Source organism: Moschus berezovskii, chromosome 6, assembly GCF_049115385.1.
Source record: "Moschus berezovskii isolate FMDL1 chromosome 6, NW_MosBer_1.0, whole genome shotgun sequence".
Lineage (NCBI taxonomy): Eukaryota > Metazoa > Chordata > Mammalia > Artiodactyla > Moschidae > Moschus > Moschus berezovskii.
The window spans coordinates 96,769,886-96,794,630 of NC_142465.1; the positions used below are offsets into that span (position 1 = coordinate 96,769,886).

The following is a 24,745-nucleotide window of genomic DNA, read 5'->3' on the forward strand; positions in this document are numbered from 1 at the left end:
TGTTTCACTTCTTGTGAATAAGTGCATAAATGACTCAGTCAGTGGGTAGGTGTATGATTAACTTTAAAAGAAAAATCTTTGCTTTATGTATTTTGAAGCTGTTACTAGGTACTTATGCATTTAAATTTATTATGTCTTCCTGATTGACCCTTTTATTATTATGAAATGACCCTTTTCTTTCTCTAGTAATATCTTGCCTTGAACTGTACTTTTTCTGATATTTGCAATGACATAAGGCTTTGTTTTGCTCGTTGAATGTTAAATATTTTGAATTTTTTACTTTCAAACTTTCTGCACCTATGCTTTTCAAATTTGACTCTTGTAAATAATACTTGTCTTTCTTATCTAGTTTGAAATGTATTTAGTATATTTCCTGGATGTGTTTGGGTTTAAGACTGCCATGTTTACGTATACTTCTATTCATTTCTTCTATTTTATTTGTCCTTCTATTTCTCCTTCCCTGACTTTTTCAGTCTATTTGATTTTTCTCCTGTTTCATTTGAGTCCTCTGTTGGATTTTTAGTTTTTCTTTTCTTTTTTTTTTTTTTTACTGTTCTTTTAGTGGTTATACTAGCTTAGAAATTACAATATGCATCCTAAATATTTCACAGTTTACTTAGAGTTAATCCTGTACTACTGCATTTAAAATGTAGGAACTTTCAAGAGCAAACAACATTTGCCCCCTTCATCTTTTATGCTCTTGTTTTTTACTTTTTGTTTACATATACAGTAATTCTCATAATGAAATGCTATTGTTTTTTGCTTTATGCAGCTGTCTTTCAAAAAATAAGATTAAAGTAGCTTTTCATATTTACTAACATATTTACCATTTGTTCTGTTCTTTTCTAGATTCCATATGGTGTAATTTTCTTTTCATATAAAGCACTTTGGTGTTTTTTGTGTGTATGTGAGCTAAGTTTTCTCTACATTTGTTTATTTGATAATATTTCTATTTCATTTAAAATTTCAAGCATGTACTCAATGAGTACAGAAGTATGAATTCTTTTCTATTTTTAAATAAAACTTTAAATATGCCATTACACTGTCATTTGGCTTCCATTGTTTCTGAAAGATAATGCTTCAATTCAAATTGTTTCACTGCATGAAACATTTTTTTCCCCTTTCTGTTGCCTTTTATGATCTTCTTTTCAAATTTGGTCTTCATATATTTTAGTATAATTTGTCTACATGTCTTTGCATTTATAATTTGACATGTATTGATTTTCTTATATCTGTAATTTAGTATTTTAGTGCCCAATTTGATAAAATTCAGGGCATTATTTCTTGAAATGAATATTTCCATCTTTCCTCTCCTGTTAGCTTTCCAAATTATTCATATGTTAAACTCTTTATGTCATAAGTTTCTTAATCCTGCTCACTTTTATAAAGTTCTTTCATTTTCTCTTTTTTAGTTTGGATAATTTCTATTATTTTTCTTTCAAGTATTGTTTTTTCCCTCTTTCATCTTTATCTGTTTTTAAGCATACCCACTGACTTTTTCTTTGCAGGTATACTTTTATTACTAAATTTTCCATTCAGTTCAGTTCAGTTCAGTTCAGTCACTCAGTCGTGTCCGACTCTCCGCGACCCCATGAATCACAGCACGCCAGGCCTCCCTGTCCATCACCAACTCCCGGAGTTCACTCAAACTCATGTCCACAGAGTCGGTGATGCCATCCAGCCATCTCATTCTCCGTCGTCCCCTTCTCCTCCCGCCCCCAACCTTTCCCAGCATCAGAGTCTTTTCCAGTGAGTCAACTCGTCGCATGAGATGGCCAAAGTATTGCAGTTTCAGCTTTAGCATCAGTCCCTCCAATGAACATCCAGGATTGATCTCCTCTAGAATGGACTGGTTGGATCTCCTTGCAGTATAAGGGACTCTCAAGAGTCTTCTCCAACACCACAGTTCAAAAGCATCGATTCTTCGGCGGTCAGCCTTCTTCACAGTCCAACTCTCACATCCATACATGACCACGGGAAAAACCATTGCCTTGACTAGACGGACCTTGGTTGGCAAAGTAATGTCTCTGCTTTTTAATATACTATCAAGGTTGGTCATAACTTTCCTTCCAAGGAGCAAGCGTCTTTTAATTTCATGGCTGCAATCAGCATCTGCAGTGATTTTGGAGCCCAAAAAAACAAAGTCTGACACTGTTTCCACTGTTTTTCCATCTATTTCCCATGAAGTGATGGGACCAGATGCCATGATCTTTGTTTTCTGAATGTTGAGCTTCAAGCCAACCTTTTCACTCTCCTCTTTCACTTTCATCAAGAGGCTTTTGAGTTCCTCTTCACTTTCTGCCATAAGGGTAGTGTCATCTGCATATCTGAGGTTATTGATATTTCTCCCGGCAATCTTGATTCCAGCTTGTGCTTCTTCCAGCCCAGCGTTCCTCATGATGTACTCTGCATATAAGTTAAATAAGCAAGGTGACAATATACAACCTTGACATACTCCTTTTCCTATTTGGAACCAGTCTGTTGTTCCATGTCCAGTTCTAACTGTTGCTTCCTGACCTGCATACAGGTTTCTCAAGAGGCAGGTCAGGTGGTCTGGGATTCCCATCTCTTTCAGAATGTTCCACAGTTTATTGTGATCGACACAGTCAAAGGCTTTGGCATAGTCAATAAAGCAGAAATAGATGTTTTTCTGAAACTCTCTTGATTTCTCCATGATCCAGCGGATGTTGGCAATTTGATCTCTGGTGCCTCTGCCTTTTCTAAAACCTGCTTGAACATCTGGCAGTTCACGGTTTACATACTGCTGAAGCCTGGCTTGGAGAATTTTGAGCATGACTTTACTAGCGTGTGAGATGAGTGCAATTGTGTGGTAGTTTGAGCATTCTTTGGCATTGCCTTTCTTTGGGATTGGAATGAAGACTGACCTCTTCCAGTCCTGTGGCCACTGCTGAGTTTTCCAAATCTGCTGGCATATTGAGTGCAGCACTTTCACAGCATCATCTTTCAAGACTTGAAATAGCTCAACTGGAATTCCATCACCTCCACTAGCTTTGTTCGTAGTGATGCTTTCTAAGGCCCACTGGACTTCACATTCCAAGATGTCTGGCTCTAGGTCAGTGATCACGTTATCGTGACTATCTTGGTCGTGAAGATCTTTTTTGTACAGTTCTTCTGTGTATTCCTGCCACCTCTTCTTAATATCTTCTGCTTCTGTTAAGTCCATACCATTTCTGTCCTTTATCGAGCCCATCTTTGCATGAAATGTTCCCTTGGAATCTCTAATTTTCTTGAAGAGCTCTCTTGTTTTTCCTATTCTGTTGTTTTCCTCTATTTCTTTGCATTGATCACTGAGGAAGGCTTTCTTATCTCTCCTTGCTATTCTTTGGAACTCTGCATTCAGATGCTTATATCTTTCCTTTTCTCCTTTGCTTTTCGCCTCTCTTCTTTTCACAGCTATTTGTAAGGCCTCCTCAGACAGCCTTTTCGCTCTTTTGCATTTCTTTTCCATGGGGATTGTCTTGGTCCCTGTCTCCTGTACAATGTCACGAACCTCCGTCCAGAGTTCATCAGGCACTCTATCAATCAGATCTAGTCCCTTAAATCTATTTCTCACTTCCACTGTATAATCATAAGGGATTTGACTGAGGTCATATCTGAATGGTCTAGTGGTTTTCCCTACTTTCTTCAATTTAAGTCTGAACTTCGCAATAAGGAGTTCATGATCTGAGCCACAGTCAGCTCCTGGTCTTGTTTTCGCTAACTGTATACAGCTTCTCCATCTTTGGTTGCAAAGAATATAATCAATCTGATTTCGGTGTTGACCATCTGGTGATGTCCATGTGTAGAGTCTTCTCTTGTGCTGTTGGAAGAGGGTGTTTGCTATGACCAGTGCATTCTCTTGACAAAACTCTATTAGCCTTTGCCCTGCTTTATTCCGTGCTCCAAGGCCAAATTTGCCAGTTACTCCAGGTGTTTCTTGACTTCCTACTTTTGCATTCCAGTCCCCTATAATGAAAAGGACATCTTTTTTGGGTGTTAGTTCTAAAAGGTCTTGTAGGTCTTCATAGAACCGATTAACTTCGGCTTCTTCAGCATTACTTGTTGGGGCATAGGCCTGGATTACTGTAATATTGAATGGTTTGCCTTGGAAACGAAAGTCTTTGTTTTTTCATAGTTTCTTGTTTCCTCCTGAGATTCCTCATTTGTCTATTCATATGTTCACCTTTACTTCATCTACTTGAACATCCTTTTAATAACCTCCTTCGAGTCACTGTCTGTTAATTCCAACATCTGTTCTATCTCAGAATCTATTCACTGAGTGATTTTCTTGATTATGGTTCAGAATTCCCTATTCTTTACACATCTGATGCATTTGTTATTAAATGTTGGATATTGTAGATGACACAGTAGGAATTGTTTCTACAAACTACAGTTTTTCTCTGGCAGGCAGTTAAGATCCTTTTGGTCTTGTCTGCTTTGATTTTATTTTTTGTGAGGCCACATCTAATTTGGTATGTAGAGCATTTACTATAGAGCACAACTTTTGCTCTTAACAGATAGTTTTGTGTGCTCTGCTCAGAGTCTTCTCGTGCTGGATCAGAACTCGTGGCCTGAGTAACTTCTATTTTTGTGTGGTGAATACGGTCTCTTGGCCAACAATCTGCAGTATAAATCCCATCCATTGCAGAGCTCGTTCTGTGGTCTGCTCTGCCAATCACAGGTTCCTTTGCAGCCTAGAACTGCAGTCTCTGCCTCCTCAGTTTAGTGATGCTGTTGTCATTCAGTCGCTCAGTCATGTCCAGCTCTTTGCGACCCCATGGACTGCAGGCTTCTCTGTCCTTCACTATCTTCTGAAGTTTGCTTAAACTCAAGTGCATTGAGTCGGTGATACCATCCAACCATCTCATCCTCTGTCATCCCCTTCTCCTCCTGCCCTCAATCTTTCTGAGCATCAGGGTCTTTCCCCGTGAGTTGGCTCTCTGCATGAGGTGGCCAAAGTATTGGAGCTTCAGCTTCAACATCGGTTCTTCCAGTGAATATTCAGGATGGTTTCCTTTATGATTGATAGATTTGACCTCTTGCTGTCCAAGGGATTCTCACACAGTTTGAAAACATCAGTTCTTTGGCTCTCAGCCTTCTTTAGGTACTGCGGCTCAAATTAAGCTCCACTAGCCTACCTAGCACCAGGAAAGAGCCCTGCAGAAACCAGAATGACCTTAACAACACTTCGGTTTTTCTTTTCTCTCAAGGATCCCAGTCTCAACTGATTCTCAGTCCTGAAAACAGTAGTTTCATGTATTTTGTCTAATCTCATAGTTGCTTTCAGTGGTAAGAGAAAGTTTCGTACTTGTTAACACCATCATGATCAGAAGTAGAGGTTCCTAAAATTCATCCACTTTTAATTCAAATCCCTTGAGGTGTTATTTCTTCTGCAAGTACCTCAGACACAGTTGTGTCTTCTCTAAAGAACTCATCCTCTGTGTTATTATACTGTGTTGTCATTATTCATTTGCATGTAAATTTGAACAATATGCTATTCCTAAAATCAGGTATCATGCATTTTTCTTCTTTGTATTTGTTATGCGTAGTATATCATATATACCTTAAGAATATGATATATAGTTGTCAAATAAATGAAAAATCCTTTTGTCTAGCCCTGTAAATTACAGCTCAAAAATGTTTGTTCTTTTTATTGTTTACTTCTGGTTTCCCTTGTGTCTAGATTCAGTATAGCAGAGAAATGTTCAAATATTATGCAAGAAGCTTTGTGGTTACTAAAGTGATTGGAAAACTACTAACGAACTTATCAGGATGAATTGCACAATGATTACTTAATTTCCTACTCTTGAAATGTTCCCAATAGATGGTGCCTGCCAGCAGGGTAATTTAGAAGCCTCTGAGTAAATGGCCATTTTTCCTACAAATAATATGATATTTTAATTCATGGTAATGTAGCTCAAAATATAAATGTAATGAAATGTATTTGTGTGTTCATAATAACACAATAAGAATGAAAAATACAATCATATAAACCTCCAACTATGATATTTTTATCTAATAAAATGTAAATACTATACCACACTATTTAATTTTGATGAAACCAGAACTTTAAAAATATTATAAAAACTATTTAGAAAACATCATTAATTCACAAAAATGGAATTTGTGAATAATAAGCATTTTTTTCAAAAGTAGTATTAATACATTCTCCTACTGAAGATTAGTTACTCTTGTTACCAAATTCACCGAGCACATTATTGATTGATTCTTTCAGATTTGAATTTTTATGTTGACAAATACAGTACATACCTCAGTGTTCTTTGGGCATGTACTTTCCCATGTCCTGCGTAGAGAAGAACCTTTAAAGGGCATCAGAGAAGACTCCACAATGTTCATATTTCTACTGCTTTTAATTTCTTCTTTTGGCATCAAGTTAGTTGACAAGAATGGGTATATAGGAAGAACACTGCTTTCAAATCCTATATGGTAGTTATGATTTTCATTTTCCACTTGACTCTGTGAATTAATTTTATCCAGACTGGTAGATGACAGAGGCAAAATATTGAATCCGTAATCATCAGCACCATGGTATTTCCCGATGGGATTTCCCCAAGAGCTTCCTTTTTTGATGTTTTGAGGATTTGGTAGCACAGAATGCCTACTAAAACCAATTACTGGTGTGTCTCTAACTTGGTGACAGGAGAGTTCTGAGCTTTTAAAGGTGAATTCATTCAAGGATGTTTGGTGTGTTTCGTCTAATGAATGTTTTCTTGAGTCCCAGTGTGGTGCACTGGGCACAAAAAATGCATTTTCTTCTATTTCTCTCTGACAGACCGGGATTTTGTTACTGATCTCATCTACTACATTATCAAAACCCAGACTGACTAGGCTAGGAGAAAGAGGTTGATTCAAGGAGGGGAATTCTTGGTGCTCCTGCTGCTTTTCATGTGATTCTCTGGAATTTAGATCTGTTTTCCAGTAATATGCCATTCTGTATTTTATGTAACTGAGAGGGCTGACTCAGCTCCAAATATCTCTGCAATGATATTATAAAAGATGATAGGAATTTTCCTAGACAAACGATAAAAGGAAATTAAAAATGTGATTAATTAGAAATAAAAGAGCTTTCAAGAAAGAAACATGTTGAGTAAATACAGACAATTGCTTTGAAGTTTCCCCATAGCAAATGAGATAAACCCATGAGTTATATAAAAATCCATCAGGGCTCACAGAACTAAAGTCCAAGGGGGAGTATTGACTTCAGAGACATGCATGAAACTCCTGTAGTAGAAAATTAAATCCACTTCAGTCATGACGGTGGTTTCATGAATGAAAGCCAGTATTCCCCTTTGGACTCCTTTTCTACTGAAAATCCACTGGCCCATAGCAGCATTATTTCCTTCTATATTCAATCATCTATCAGCGTGCTAGTATGCTAAAGTATCTTAACAGTCTCTTCATGATCAGCAGTGATTCCATTCCTAGATATAGTCTTAACTTTTTTCTGCCCTCCATAACTAGTCATCTTGTAGGTTGGCTGCTGCTGCTGCTGCTGCTAAGTCGCTTCAGTCGTGTCCGACTCTGTGCGACCCCATAGACGGCAGCCCACCAGGCTCCCCCGTCCCTGGGATTCTCCAGGCAAAGACCCTTTCATATTCTCCCCAAAACTTCTTTAAGTAATTGCAAACTTCTCTCATCACTTCTCCAAAGCAACTTTCATTAATTTTACTGATGAGAAAATTCAACTGATGTTTATCAATCTCTATTTTAACTTATGTCTCTGCAAAACTTGAACACTTTTGTTCACTATACTTATTTAAAATTTTCTTGCCTACATTGACTCTGTGACACTGTATTCTCTGAGTTCTGTGTTAGCTCTTTCTCAAGAATCCTCTGCTATATTGTTCATTACCTACTGGACCCCTTGTCAGAGCTTTTCTTCTCAATCATTCTCTGAGTGTAAATTATTTCATACCTCCTATGGCTTAAATTACCATCTACATATCAATAATCCTAACACAGGACCATTCTTATTATTGTCTCCACTTGGAATTTTTTTAATGTCTAAGAGAAAGTCCAAAACCTAAATCAAAATTCACCCAAAAACTGCTTCTATTCCAATGCCTTCTGTGACAGAAAATGGCTCAACAATTTACTCAGTTTCTTAGACCAGAAACCAGGGTTTTATCTTCGAGTCTTCCCACACCTTCATTCTTCTACATCCAGTAAATCACCAGTTCCTGTAGGAGAGCTTGCTTCCTTCTTTGTCTACCACTGTCACAATCCTAGTCGAAGTTTTCTAATCCTTTCATCTGCAATGTTGCAGTGTCTCTGAAACTGCTTCCACATTTTCTATAATTCATTCTTGAGTCTTGTAATCCATTTTTTATGCTATAGTGTTATATTTAAGAGGCTAACCATATATCACCTCTGTATATAACAGTGGTTTCCTACTGTCTCAGGGTAACATGTATAAATGTTATATATGTAACATTTTTCTTTCCCATTAAATCATTAGGCCATGTTAGTCTTTTCACTTATAACTCAGTACTTAGTGCTTTGCTTCACTCAGAGTAGTTGCTAATTTACATTTATTGATCAAATGATTTAAATGTTGGAAAAATTATAGTTGAATTATAAGAAAATGACACTGAAAAGTATTTCTGTCATTTTGTGCATTTATTTGGAAGAGGAGGTGGCAATCCACTCCGGTATTCTTGCCTGGAAAGTCTCATGGACAGCAGAGCTGGACAGGCTACAGTCCATGGGGGTCGCAAAGGGTGGGCACGACTTACTGAGTGACTAAACAACAGGAACAACATGGATTTATTAATTGCCTTGACAATTATATGTGTGTTAAGGACAGAAAAATTTTTTAAAGTGATTATGATAGTCATTACCTATCCAATACCATTTTCTGTCAATGTGTTTTGCCTGGCAAATGATTTTTATTATATTGGCACTAATGATCTGCTTGAAACTCACAACCACCTGAGACATAAATGAGTTAGATTTATTATATTTCACTCAAGAAATTGTACTGATTTGAGAAAGGTTTTCGGGAGATATAAATAAAATGGAACTTCAGAAGATATAAATAAAATGTGTATACTAGGATATGTGAAATAGAAAATTAATCTATAAAATTTATTCCAAACTATTCAAATTGATGGGTCATATAGATATATTATCTAGCCATAATCCCTTTTGCAGAAATTGCCATTTTTTCATTTCCACAGTAGTAGTGAAAGGTATGTTTCATTAATGCAAATTATACACTTACAGAGGCAGAAGATATTAAGAAGAGGTGGCAAGAATACACAGAACTACACAAAAAAGATCTTCATGATTCAGATAATCACAATGATGTGGTCATTCACCTAGAGTCAGACATCCTGGAATATGAAGTCAAGTGGGCCTTAGGAAGCATACTGTTAACAAAGCTAGTGGAGGTGATAGAATTCCAGTTGAGCTATTTCAAATCTTAAAAGGTGATGCTGTGAAAGTGCTGCACTCAATAGGCCTGCAAATTTGGAAAACTCAGCAGTGGCCACAGGACTAGAAGAGGTCAGTTTCCATTCCAATCCCAAAGGAAGGCAATGCCAAAGAATGTTCAGACTACCACACAATTGCACTCATCTCACATGCTAGTAAAGTAATGCTCAAAATTCTCCAATTCAGGCTTCAACAGTACGTGAACTATGAACTTCCAGAAGTTTAAGCTGGATTTAGAAAAGTAGAGGAACCAGATCAAATTACCAACATTCATTGGGTCATTGAAAAAGCAAGACAGTTCCAGAAAAACATCTACTTCTGCTTTAATGACTATGCCAAAGCCTTTGACTGCGTGGATCACAGCAAACTCTGGAAAATTACCAGACCACCTGACCTGCCTCCTGAGAAATCTGTATGCAGTTCAGGAAGCAACAGTTAGAACTAGACGTGGAACAAAAGACTGGTTCCAAATTGGGAAAGGAGTATGTCAAGGCTGTATATTGTCACCCTGCTTATTTAACTTATATGCAGATTACATCATGAGAAACCCTGGCTGGATGAAGCACATGCTAGAATCAAAGTTGCAGGGAGAAATATCAATAACCTGAGATATGCAGATGACACCACCCTTATGGCAGAAAGTGAAGAAGAACTAAAGAGCCTCTTGATGAAAGTGAAAGAGGAGAGTGAAAAAGCTGGCTTAAAACCCAACATTCAGAAAACTAAGATCATGGCATCTGGTCCCATCACTTTATGGCAAATAGATGGGGAAACAGTGGCTGACTTTATTCTGGGGGGCTCCAAAATCACTGCAGATGGTGCTTGCAGCTATGAAATTAAAAGACATTTATTCATTGGAAGAAAAGTTATGACCAACCTAGACAGCATATTAAAAATCAGAGACAGTACATTGCCAACAAAGGTCTGCCTAGTCAAAGCTATGGTTTTCCCAGTAGTCATGTATGGATGTGAGAGTTGGACTGTAAAGAAAGTTGAGTGTCAAAGAATTGATTTTTTAAAACTGTGGTGTTGGAGAAGATTCTTGAGAGTCCCTTGGACTGCAAAGGAGATCCAACCAGGGAAATCAGTCCTAAATATTCATTGGGAGGACTGATGCTGAAGCTGAAACTCCAATACTTTGGCCACCTCATGGGAAGAACTAACTAATTTGAAAAACCCTGATGCTGGGACAGATTGAATGCAGGAGGCGAAGAGAATGATGACAGAGGATGAGATGGTTGGATGGCATGACCGACTCAATGGACATGAGTTTGGGTGAACTCTGGGAGTTGGCAATGGACAGGGAGATCTGGAGTGATACAATCCATGGGGTCACAAAGAGTCAGACACAACTGAGTGGTTGAGCTGAACTGAACTGATACACCTTCTTCTGTCTCTGTCATGGAAGTCAGAATTTTCCAGCAAGTGTGACTTTCCTCTGACAACTACACTTAATATCCTGTTCTAGTCTTCCGTAGTCTAGCCTGCTGTGTCTTGTCTTAGCTTAAATGTGGTAAATATGGCTATATCATGTTGACTTTTTAAATTTTGTGGTATTTCAAATGAACTGAGTGATTTTTAATTATTTTAATTTTTTTCTAGAGCCACAGAGGAAGTCTTTAAATGAAGTATCAGTGATATAATGCTGAAATTAAAGATTCAGGTAAACTGTACCACCTGGTTGTTATTAATAATAATGATTCTGAACATCTTTTGAGTGCCCACTCTAGGGCAGTACTCAGTCTACTGCTTTGTTTACACGAATTAACAAATCCTCTCCACCTGTGATATTATTACTGCCATTTAACAAGTGAGAAAACAGAGGCACAGAAAGGTGAATCAACTTACCCAATGTCTAAGGGTTTGTGTTCATAGATTTGTTTTAAATGGGAATTAAAAAGAAGCAAGTGAGTGATAATTCCATACTAATATAACATCTAGAGCATGCTGGAATTTAGGCACTGAAAGACAGCATTAACTTAATTCAAACTATCTTTGCTGAAAGAGTCGGAAACTTAAACATTTTTGTTAATAATAATATTTTCCATCCATTTCTCACAGCACTGAAACTTGAAATGACTGAGAGGCCCTCTTTGAAAAAAATCTCATTATAGTGAGATAAAGGAGAATGATAAATACTTATTCGTATTGAAAATGTAATAAAACAGAAACCACATCCAGATCCACTTTTATAATATTAAATTTGGTGATTTTAAGAAATTCCTAATAATTTTATATCTCCTCTTTACCATTACAGTCCAGAAGATAGACTATTTCCCGTTCCGTCGCTCAGTCGTGTCCGACTCTTTGCGACCCCGTGGACTATAGCCTACCAGGCTTCTCTGTCCATGGGATTCTCCAGGGAAGAATACTGGAGTGGGTTACCGTTTCCTTCTCCAGGGGATCTTCCCGACCCAGGGATCGAACCAGGGTCTCCCGCATTGGAGGCAGACGCTTTAACCTCTGAGCCACCAGGGAAGCCCAACTATATCTTAGTATAAAAATAAATAAAAATGTGATTGAGTGCCAGCTGGTAAATGTATGCAGTCTGCATTACGAAGTAATGCATAAAATAGCTAAAAGTCATATACCTTGACTTTGAGTCATAATTATACATACTATGTGCTAGCATGCATGCTCAATTGCGTAGTCATGTCCAATTTATTGCAACCCCATGGACTGTAGCCTGCCAGACTCCTCTGTCCATGGGATTTCTGAGACAAGAATACTGGAGTGGATTGCCATTTCCTCTTCTAGGGGATCTTTCTGACCCTGGGATCAAACCTGCATCTCCATGTTAGCAGGTGGATTCTTTACCACTGTGCCACCTAGGAAGCTCTACTGTACTACATGGCATCAAATATGTCATAATAGGGATGACATAGCTGTTGGTTCCTGATTTAATAATGCTCTGTTGAATTACAGGAAAAAGCTCTGTGGTAGGCAAAATAATGCCCTCCTCCTCTAATATTCCCATATCTTAATCCCTGGAACGTGAATATGTTAGGTTACACGATGAAGAAGAATCAAGGCTCTAAATGGAGTTAGTTAAGTTTCCTAGTCATCTGACCTTAAATTAGGAAATTACCTGAATAGGATCAGTACAATCACAAGGAGGGCTTACCACTTGGCACAGTGGTAAAGAATCTGTTTGCCAATGCAGGAGACCCAGGTCCAATCCCTGTATTGGGAAGATCTCCTGGAGGAGGAAATGGCAACCCACTCCCATATTCTTGCCTGGGAAATCCCATGGATAGAGAAGCCTGGTGGGCTATAGTCCATGGGGTTGCAAAGAGTCAGACATGACTGAGGAACTGAGCGTGCACATGCGTGCACACACACACACACAATCACACACACACACAATGACAAGGATACTTAAAGGCATAAGAGGTCAGAGTGATACTCAGGAAGGACTCAGCCTGATTTTATTGGCTTTGAAGATGGAGTAAGGGGTCCATGAGCCCAACAATGTGAGCAGCCTCTAGAAGCTAGAAAGGGGAAGGGAATGGATTTCCCCCAGAAGCCTCCAGAAGGGAGCACATCCCTTATAACACCTTGATTTTTGCACAGTGACACTTGTGTTGTATTTCCTACCTATAAAATTGTATGATAATAATTTGTGTGGTTTTAAGTCACTTAAGTTTGTGATCATTTGTTACACTGGCAACAGAAAATCGATACATGAAAACTGGAATGTGATTAGTGAATGGATTGGAAAATCAGGGACTTGAAGAAGGATAGCAGACCACACAAAATCATTTCCCCAGTCTTTGTTGGTAGGTCCAGCTAAATTCAAACAGGGAAGTTCAAAAGTGTTAATAATGACAAATTTGTATTCTTCAATAGCTTATAACTTTCTATTCAGTTTGACTTTCAAGAGATCTGCTTTTATTGAAGTTTAAATGCTCAATTGCCCTCAAAGAACAAGTAGAGACAAACCTGGGTACCTATCAGAGAAAGGGCAGCCCCTGCCAGCTGCTTCCACTCTGTAAATCTCCTAAGATACAAATATCATCCAAATGGCCCCAGTGTTCAGAATGGGAACAAAAGATGTTTATTTTACAAAAGAACAAAGAACCTTTCTGAAAATTGTCTGTTCTTGATCCAAAAATTTCTAGCTGCATTACTGAATCACTGTATCTGCAGGGACAAGATGAGAAGAGGGTGAAGGGAGTGAATTATGAGATTGAAGAAACATGATTTTTGTTTCAGATAGCAAGTTGTAACGTGTTGAAAATTTAGCAGTTTTTAAAATATGTATTCATGTCTTGGGAGATAAAGATTGTGACAGCATAAAGCATGTCAAAGTGTAATCAAGCTAAACCATCTGTATTTCAGCAAGGTGGAGGGCAGGTCCACATTATCTATAGCAGCGAACCTGGGGTCTGAGAAAAATCTGAGTTGGCCACATGGTCTAAAATTCCCATCTCTCCATCTTATGAGCCAATTTTATATGTCATGCAGACACTATTTTAGATAGACATAAGTATGATCTTTCTCAGCTCAATTTGCTGAATTGAATACAGAGAAGACTGTAACTTTATGTATAATTTAATGATACATATATTTAAAGCATATTACATATAAAATTTGCATTACCTTACTTTTTCCATTTCCAATTTGTAATTGAGTAGTAAGGCAAACATACTATTTTCATGAGCTCTGATTATTTTCATGTAAGCACAGACAGGAGATACTTAGGAAAAACATTAATTTCCAAGGAGTCTCTACCAGGTGCCTTTTTATGTGAATAATTGACATTTTCTTAATAATGTATAATCCTATAGAAGACACTTCCTGTTAGACTGCCTCAAGCACTTTTATGTGGAAACTTTGAAGCTGTCACTTATGCTTATTTTTGAGGGATATTGACTTGAAAATATTAATTCATTTATTCACACCTCTATTTACTCATTTGCACATTTATTTATTCAGTATGTGTTTTAAAATACATTGTGTCAAGTACTGTGCAAAGCACTGGGAATATAAAAAAGGATAAAGCACAGCTCTTGCCCTCAAGTATTTCACAGACATAAATTTATAATACAGACATATGAGAGTGACTTTAATAGACAAAGTCTTCATTTTGTTTGGTGAAATTTCATATAGAACACCATTAAGATTATTTTGCTTTAGAAAGTGCAGAAGTAAAATTCATAAAGGATGTATTTAAGGTTTATGTATTGGGTATGTTTTGTTCAGGTCACTGAGACCTCGTTTCAAGAATACTTCGATTCCTGAGTATTGTTATGGTTTTAGCCTCAGACATGATAAAGCAGTTGAAGCAGTAATTCATTCATTTCCTCTGAGTGTGTCTTAAGAATAAACATGACAATGGAAAGTCAGCCTCCAGCTCTTGGTAACAGCTTTGGGGGAAATTACCTAGTGGGAATGAAGCCTGTTTCAGGGGAGACAGAGACAGTCAGGGAATATGACACCAACCATGAAGGGAGGAAATCTTCAGACCCAATCCTGTTAACCCTTGAAATATGACACTCAGTAGGGGCTCCATAAACACAGCCTAGTGGTATTTGGGAAGAACTAACAGTGTTTTGCCTATTGTTAGAGAAATCTATTCTGAAAAATTAGGACTAAGAAACTTTATGTGATTGAAGCAGTAGTGGTTGCTGTTTTCTTTGCCTACTTTTGCAACTAATAGATAGGTCTCCATCCCTTATTTAAGTCTCTGTTATTGAGTGTTCGACCAGTGCAAGAGGCATGGGTTTGATCCCTGGGTCGTGAAGATCCTTTGGAGAAGGAAATGGCAACTCACTCCAGTTATTCTTCCCTAGGAAATCCTGTGAACAGAGGAGCCTGCAGGACTACAATCCATGGGGTTGCAAAAGAGTCAGACACAACTGAGCGACTAAACAACAACAGCATTTAGTGTTTTATTAGTAATGAATGAGTAAGTTAGACGGTTCTAACTTGGTTTTCAGAGAAATACTTTACATTAAACTTTAAGTAACATCATTAGGAAAAGACAATTGCAATTTATCAAAGTGGATTGAGAAAGGTTTCAGGAAGAGATGATTCCTAAATTAAGAGAAAAAAGGAGCAGATTTCCAAACAGGTTTGGCAAAAGGAAGAGGAGGTCCTTGGTTTTCCAGACAGAGACTGTTATTTTTGAAAAGTCAAGGAGAAAAATAGGAAAAAGGAAAAGAAGAATAAGAAAGAGGGATAAAGAAACTATGAAATGCATAGGAAAGATGAAAGATGGAAGAAAAATTGAAGATGTGAAAAGATACTCTGTTAGAACAGCGTACAAGCTGCTGTGTTAGAGCATGAAAAAGACTAACATAGTCTTGTAACCTAAATGGAAAGAGAATTGCCATCAGGTTTTATGGCAGGAACACCTGTGACAAGTGGATAATTGACTCTTATATTTAAGAGATACAAGGAAAGAAATTGAGAAATAAAATATGTCTTCACTTAACTGATTTCCAAATTAAAATTCCTCAAACTGTCATGGCCACATGAGAGCTTAGGAAATATTGTTTTTATGGACTATTTATTTATAAGCTACTGAAGAATAAACTTTAATCAAAAATATGGAGATACATCAACATTGAGACTACTGATGAGCATTAAATATACACATACTATCTTGAAGAACTCAGATAGAAGAGGGATATAGGAGGCAGTTTAATATTGCTGCACTGAGAATGTTGATAGAGTTCAACTTTAGTAAAAGGTAGGGAAAATGAAGAGAACATGTACATATTTTTGAAAGAGTTTTTATTAACCATATGGTGACTGTGTTAGAATTATTATCCTTATAATACTTTGTGTGTAATGCTTGGTCAAACAAGCAGTATTCTCAGAAGTATAGAATTATGACTGAAAGCATCAGAATGAACTCATCAGATTTTTTTTCAAAAGAAATCACATTTATTTATCTATAGATTCCTTCATTGGAAAAGTCTAGAAATAAAGCTCATCCTAACAGCAGTGAGCAACTCTAACATCCAGGCTGTGATATAAAATACCACTTCCTATGAAAAGAAACAAAGTTACTTGAAGTATCACCTGTCTTTGAGATAAGGGCAATTAATGTAACATGAGCCTAGGAAATAAAGAGGTTGTCACAGAATGTAAGGATACGCCAATAGAAGTTGAGAGCCAACTTGAAAAGGCTTACGTTGTCCAAAAAGTATAATAAACTGAAATGGATGAAAGCATATCAAACATGTTAGATGCCTGAATTCATAATGATACACGTTCATACCTACAACTAATTTATTGCCTTTGTATGACACAGGACTAATAAAACATGTTTTGTCCTTTTTTATATGAAATGATCTAAGTAATAATATGAAATGATTTAAATAATATGAAATGTTATGAATAATATGAAGTAATCTAAGTAATAAATGAGGCAAAGTTTCTCTTTGTACAAGTACTGCAAAAGATAAGTGAAGAAAGAATGATGAAGTCAGGTTATCAATATTTTACAGGAAGTCATGAATTATAAAATCTAGGCATCTAGCACTGGTGGCTGCTAACGTCACAAAAAGAGGAGCAGCTAGCGTTTTGTGCTTTCTTTAAGAGTTCAAAACTACCATGAAGTCTTGCCAACAAAATTTAATTTTAATCTTTCTACATATGCTTCTAGATCCAGTGACCATGCACAAGGGTACAGGATAGAACTAAATCAGGATGGAAACTGATGTAGAAAATTAAGTTAGTTTCTTCTGCAAATAAATTAGAAGACAAAAAAGAGAGATGAAATACATCAATTGAAAAAGACTATAGAAACCCATTCCTGCACCCCTCCAAAGAAATAGAGAATGTAAAACAAAGCCATACACTTTAGGGATACAGATTTCAATGATGGAACTACATAGAAAAGTACAGATATGACATGAGAAGAGCTGTTTTTCTTGGGGGAAGAAGGGTATTGTAAGAGGGGTTGGAGAGGTTTTTTGGGGTGGCAAAAAATGCTTATTTCTTGACATATTGGGTAGTTAGAAGGTTGTTCAATTTATTTATAATAGTACATTAAGCTATACATTTGGTTTATGTAGTTGGTAATATCATACATTTTAAATGTATGATAGAATTATTGGCCATATGGAAATTGAGGACTTGTACAAATCTAAGTGAAGATGCTGAATAAGCATTTGCATATGTAATTCTTCAATTCAAGAGATAAATTTGGTAGCTGGACCCATGAGCCTTGTCTAAGGAGCAGTTGAGGAATAAAATAGGTATAAATGAATCTGAGAATGGAATCCCATTGTGGGGGAAAACCAATATTTAATAAATGAATCTAAAAAGAAAAGGTACAGAATAGTCTGAAAGGTAGGAAGAGGAACTGTAAGCCACTGTCACTTCACTTTCTCCACTTTTGATCCTGGTAGGAGAAGAAGAAGTGAAAGGCAAGTGACTTCCTTTCAGGAACCTTATTATGAAGTTGCACATATGACTTCTGCTCACATCCATTGGCCTGAATATATATCTGCAAGGAAGCCTGGGAAATGCAGTGCCTCACTGTGCTGCCAGGAGACCAGAAGAAGCACAGATATTCTTTTACTAGAAAGAGAAATGATGGAGGAAATTGAAATTCTCTGGACAGCCTGGAGTTAGAATGCAAAATGAAGATGCTGAACCAGCTGCAATTAGGAGCAAGAGTCTTTAATGGATGTGGAAAAACAAGGTCAGGGGATGGCAGTAAGTAGAAGGAACATTAGTAGGAGAGCAAAATGTTACGGGATCCTGGTTGTACTTGTCTCCTCTTCTTGATACAATGGCCACGGGAGAATGAACAACTTCCACAGAACTGCAAAGAAGCAGAGCACTTGGAGAGCCAGGGTTACTTTTTGGAAAAGGAAGTGAAGAGGCTAAGAAATCAACAATTCATCTTGCACAGATTAAATCTCAACCAAAGAAATACCTCTCACTACATATTTTATAAGTATGGATTTCTGTTACTCCTCTTAAATTGAAGGGATATTGGAATACAAAACATTAGTTAACTTATTCAACTCCAGTTCTTAAAATTTGGCTTCCCTGGTGGTTCAGGTGGTAAAGAATCTACCTGCAGCAGGAGACCTGAGTTTGATCCATGGGTTGGGAAGATCCCGTGGAGGAGGGCATGGCAACCCACTCCAGTATTCTTGCCTTGAAAACTCCCAGGGACAGAGGAGCCTGGAAGGCTACATGGGATCTCAAAGAGTCAGACATGACTGAATGATGAAAAACTGCACAGTTTTTAAAATTAGCTGTCTAATTTAATTTACAATTAAATTTTTAAATTTAGACTTAATTTAACTTTTAAAATTTATTTTTTAATTGGAGTATCATGAGTATTTGGTTTTTTTTTAATAACGCCAAATACTGCTATGTTTCTAGTAAAGAACTTCAAGCATATTGAAGTTATGTTTAGAATACAAGACCATTCTTTAAAGGGATTTGTATTTATGAAACATTATATATTTTCATCATAAAATATCAACAATAGATTGTTCTCTGTTCTTTCAGACTATTTAGAGCTAAAGATAAACAGCTGTATGAAAGTGAAAGCATTGGTCACTCAGTCGTGTCTGACTCTTTGTGACCCCATGGACTATAGCCCACCAGGGGATCTTCCTGACACAGGGATTGAACCCCGGTCTCCTACATTGAAGGCAGATTCTTTACCTTCAGAGCCACATCTAAATGAAAAAATGAAACTGAAATGTTAGTCACTCAGTCGTGTCTGACTCTTTGCGATCCCATGGACTGGGGCTCACCAAGTGCCTCTGTCCATGCGATTCTCCAGGCAAGAATACTGGAGTAGGTTGCCATTTCCTTCTCCAGGGGATCTTCCTAACCCAGGAATCAAACCCAGGACTCCTGCATTGCAGGCAGACTCTTTACTGTCAGAGCTGCCAGGGAAACTAACTACCTGGGAGCCACATATAATTTAGGCCAAATTTCACAGAATCCTGGTCCAAAATAATTTGGACTACTCTAAGTTTTACCTGACCCAGGAACTTAATCCTTAAATATTAATATTTTCTTGAAAGACAACAATAGTCCTTAGGGCCATTCTAGGGGCTAAATATGTTCGATGAACGTACAGTAAATAGCTATTCTACTATAACCTCCAATAAATAACTTTTTTCTATTTTGCCTTTTCCTAAACCTGAATCTAGGTTTTTTAATATTTCAAATATTAAAAAAGCAAAAATTGTCATATTTGCTGTCTCATCTAGCTTAAGCTTCATTGTTATATACTAATATAATTTTTTTCTCTATATGCAAATGGTTTATCTTTTGACTGTGAATGGAAAGTAACAGAAACAAGTCAATAACAGTTTCTTCTTTGGGGGAACCCTAATAAGGATCTGAAACTGAAGTGGTAAATAGTTTTATCTCATAAGTAAAATCTCATCACATAGTAGTGGCTTTTCAGGACATGGTTTGAGAATTGTTGAGACTGAACAGAACTCAGGAAGCAATGATGCTCCATTACTGCAGTGATGGAGTCTGTGGATGCAGCAGAAGGGGAGGAGGAGGGATGCACACCACGTGGTACCCATCAACTGTTCTAATAGCTAGAAACATGTCCGTGTTTTTCAGTGGGTAAATTAAACTTCTAGGTGAATTAAATATTCAAAATATCATAAATATTGAAGAAATTTCTACCTAATGATACTTAGTAATCATTAGCACAAGATGTAAGGAATATAAATTTTAACTGAATCTTTGACAAAATTATTGATATGATGAATTTTTGCTTCTGTAGTGGTTCGGAGTGTAAAGAACCCACCTGCAGTGCAGGGGCCCTGGGTTCAATCTCTGGGTTGGGAAGATCCATTGGAGAAGGAAATGGCAGCCCACTCCAGTATTCTTGCCCGGAGAATCCCATGAACAGAGGAGCCTGGTGGGCTACATTCCATGGGGTCGCAAAGAGTTGGACACGATTGAACAACTAAGCACAGCACACCACATGATGAATTTTATTTGAATAATAGTTAAGAGAAAGATCTTAGAAATGTTTTATAAGCCAAGTGTAGGAGAAACCAATAATAATATGATAATATGAATATATTGTTACCTTTAATGCTTCTAAGGACTTGTTTATTGTGCCAGCTCATACAGTGAGCTATAACACAAGGCATTCCTCTGAGATATATGTTAATATATCAGTTCAGTTCAGCCGCTCAGTCGTATCCAACTCTTTGTGACCCCATGAATCACAGCACGCCAGGCCTCCCTGTCCATCACCAACTCCCGGAGGTCACTCAAACTCATGTCCATCAAGTCGGTGATGCCATCCAGCCATCTCATTCTCTGTTGTCCCCTTCTCTTCCCGCCCCCAATCCTTCCCAGCATCAGAGTCTTTTCCAGTGAGTCAACTCGTCCCATGAGGTGGCCAAAATATTACATAGGGTTAAAATAACCATATTTTATTTTAATCATTTAAAACATATATCTGTGGTACAGCCTCTATGGAGATCAGTATGGATGTTCCTTAAAAAACTAAAAATTGAGTTACCATATGATCCAGTCATCCAACTCCTGGACGTATATCCAGAAAAAGACAAAAACTCTAACTTGAAAAGATATAGGCACCCGAGTGTTCATAGCCACACAATTTAAAATAGCCAGGACATGGAAGCAACCTAAATGTCCATCAAGAGAGAAATGGATCAAGAAAACGTGGTGTGTGTATGCATACACGCACACAAAGGAATATTGTTTAGTCACTAAATTGTGTCCACCTCTTTGAGACCTTGTGGAATATCGCCCATCAAATCCCTCTGTCCATGAAATTTCCCAAGCAAGAATACCAGAGTGGGTTGTCATTTCCTTCTCCATGGGATCTTCCCAATCAAGGTATCAAACTCGCATCTCCTACATTGGCAGGGAGATTCTTTACTGCTGAATCACCAGGGAAGCCCCAAAGGGATATTACTCAGCCATATAAAAGAATAAAATGATACTATTTCCAGCAACATCAATGGATAACGCATATATATGGAATTTAGAAAGATGCAATTGATAACCCTGTATACGAGACAGCAAAAGAGACACAGATGTATAGAACAGTCTTTGGGACTCTGTGGGAGAGGGTGAGGGTGGGATGATTTGGGAGAATGGCATTGAAACACGTATGTTGTCATATGTGAAATGAATCACTAGTTCAGGGTCAATGCATGTTATAGGATGCTCGGGGCTGGCCGTGCTGGGATGACCCAGAGGGAGGATAAAGGGAGGAGGGGGTGGGAGGGGGGTTCAGGAGGGGGAACTTATGTAAATCCGGGGCGAATTCATGTCAATGTATGGCAAAACCAACCAATATAATATTGTAAAATAATTTGAAAAAAAAAAAAAGAATAAAAAAAAAGTAAAAAAAAAAAAAACAATAAAAAAATGAAAAGGAAACTCCAAAAAAGAAAAAAAAAAGTATCATACTAAGTGAAGTAAGTCAGACAGAAAAAGACAAATCACATGATATCACTTATATATGGAATAAAAAAAATTGATACAAATGAATTTAGTTTCAAAATGGAGACAAACTCACAGACATAGAAACAATTTTATGGTTACCAAAGGGGGAGGAGGTTGAGGGATAAATTAGGAGTCTGTGATTAACATATACACACACACACTATATATATATATATATATATACACACTATATATGTAAAATAGATAAACAAGGATCTACTGTGTAGCACAGGAAACTATACTCAATATCTCGTAATAACCTATAATGGAAAAAAATCTAAGAAAGAATGTAGAAATTTAAAAATCAGTCCAGTTGACTTTCTTTCAAGTGGGATCTGGCTGGTAGTGTGTGACTTAAAAAATTAATCAAATATTTTTAAAACTAAAAAGACAAAGTCTTTTCATCATACAGCATTACCAGCAACAAAGACGCAACTATTCACTTGGTTACCCAGATTTTCACCATTTGTGAGACCAAGTAGATCAATCTGAAGTAGAAGGGAAAAAACTGACTGGCACGTCTTAATTATCTTTTTGTTTTGTTTTGTTTTTATTTTATTTATTTATTTATTTTTATTTTTTATTTTTTTGGTAATTTATTTTTTATTGGAGGCAAATTATTTTACAATATTATATTGGTTGGTTTTGCCATAGATTGACATGAATTCTTTAGGATATGGCTTGCTTTATTATCTGAAGGAGAATAAATCTACCAGTCTAACAATGGGAAAGAAATGACCAATTTCCCTAGTGCTGCCTGACTTGGAAATTCAGGGTCTGAACAACTCTCCCCACTGACCAAAAAAAGAGTATCTGTACTCACGATCACTTTACCATCCTCCTTTCTATATGCTTTCTAAGGCTGAAATTTGTAGTAATACAAAATAGAGTCTACAGTGGCTAATCCTTTGGTTTGCTGAATCTGAGAATATGAGAAAAGAAAGTGTCATAAGAAAGTACAAAGGTAGACCACTTCTGGTATAAGAAGAACTATATATACATTGATTAGAATTACCTAGAAAAATGTTTATCTTCTCAAAGTAGTCAACCAGACCATGATAGCAAGATTGATGAAGTCCAGAATTTAGAGAAATCAAGTGACTGCCAGAGACCAGTAGTTAACCTAAGTCTGTTCACATTTACCATTTCTATAGCTGAAAATCTGAGAAACATGTTCTAACAGCAACCAAGAAAACAATGAGAGTAATCAGAAGAATCTACAAACATTATTTATGAGTAATCGGTGGAGAGAACCTTTATTCCTCAAGGATGAGTAACTGGAAAAGAATTGACAGGGAGATGTGAAAATATTCTGCAAGAAGTAAAATGACTAACAAACAAGACACTAGAGGATAAGCTATTTTTGAAAAATATATGCTACAATGCCGTGCTGTGCTAAGTCACTTCAGTCATGTCTGACTCTTTGCAACCTTATACACTATACCCTGCCAGATTCCTCTATCCCTGGGATTCTGCCGGCAAGAATACTGGAGTTGGTTGCCATTTCCTCGTCCAGGGGATCTTCCCAACCCAAGGATCCACAGCCTGCCAGGTTCCTCTATTCCTGGGATTCTCCAGGCAAGAGTACTGGAGTGAGTATCTGTTTCCTCCAACAAGAGATTTTCCCACCCTAGGGATCACGTCACCTGCATTGGAGGTGGATTTTTGACCACTGAGCCATATGCTATAATATCACTAAGTAAATTTTATAAAAATGTAAGCTTTTTTTGTTTTTTATAAAATGAAGAAATGTGTTAAATGAAATAAGATAAAAATAAAAATTTAAGTAATATAGCAATAAAATGAAGAAGAAAGATATGGAGGAAAATGGTAAAAAAAGATATGTTAAAAACAAAACTTAATGAACTATTGACATGCAAAGAAACCAAATATTCAAACTTTTAAAATATTCATTAAAAGCAGAATGACAAAGAAGAAAATGAAATTTTGAGATAAACATTGAGAACCACTCTATGAATACAGAGGAAAAGGAGTTAGTGATAGAAATGAATAAGGGGTACCCTTGCAATTGCAAAAGACAGAGAAAAGATATCTAACATCATATTATTGAAATGAAATAGAGGTAACATTGAAGATTGCCAAAAAAAAACTAACTGAGCTGAATAAAGCTCTGAATATGCATATCAAACCTAAATACTTATATGGCACACATACAACCAAGAAAAACTGAGGATATATGTAAAATATTTAAACTTTTTAAAGGACAAGGGGAAGAGGAGGAGGGGGAAAGGAAGAGGAGGAGAGAAGAAAGTTAATCTGGACATTGTTGTTGTTCAGTCACTAAGTCATGTCCGACTCTTTCCAACCCCATGGACTAGAGCCTACAGTGTTCCTTTGTGCTTCACTATTTGCTGGAGTTTGCTCAGATTCATGTCCAGTGAGTTAGTGTTGCTATCTAACCATTCAGGCATAGACTTCACCTTAAAACACTGCTGCTGCTGCTGCTGCTGCTGAGTCACTTCAGTCGTGTCCGACTCTGTGTGACCCCATAGACGGAAGCCCACCAGGCTCCCCCATCCCTGGGATTCTCCAGGCAAGAACACCGGAGTGGGTTGCCATTTCCTTCTCCAATGTGTGAAAGTGAAAAGTGAAAGTGAAGTTGCTCAGTCGTGTCCGACCCTTAGCGACCCCATGGACTGCAGCCTACCAGGCTCCTCCATCCATGGGATTTTCTAGGCAATAGTACTGGAGTGGCTTGCCATTGCCTTCTCCGCCTTAAAACACTAGCTGTCCTAAAACAAGGGAACAGCAGCTACATAGTGTTGAGGGTAACTATGTTTTATGTCATTCAGTTTGCCATTAAGAGTAGATAGTAAAGATCAGT

General features: G+C 37.3%; 1 protein-coding gene across 3 annotated transcripts in view; it reads right to left on the reverse strand.

Annotated features, from left to right (window-relative positions):
- Positions 1–24,745, reverse strand: part of PIK3C2G (phosphatidylinositol-4-phosphate 3-kinase catalytic subunit type 2 gamma) — a 464,511-nt gene that overhangs the window by 434,029 nt on the left and 5,737 nt on the right. For all 3 annotated transcript variants that reach the window (XM_055394272.2, XM_055394271.2, XM_055394273.2), the window contains one exon: positions 6,271–7,032. In XM_055394272.2, the coding sequence (XP_055250247.2) occupies positions 6,271–6,951 (681 nt within the window). In that variant the 5' untranslated portion in view covers positions 6,952–7,032. The remainder of the gene's footprint in view (positions 1–6,270; positions 7,033–24,745) is intronic.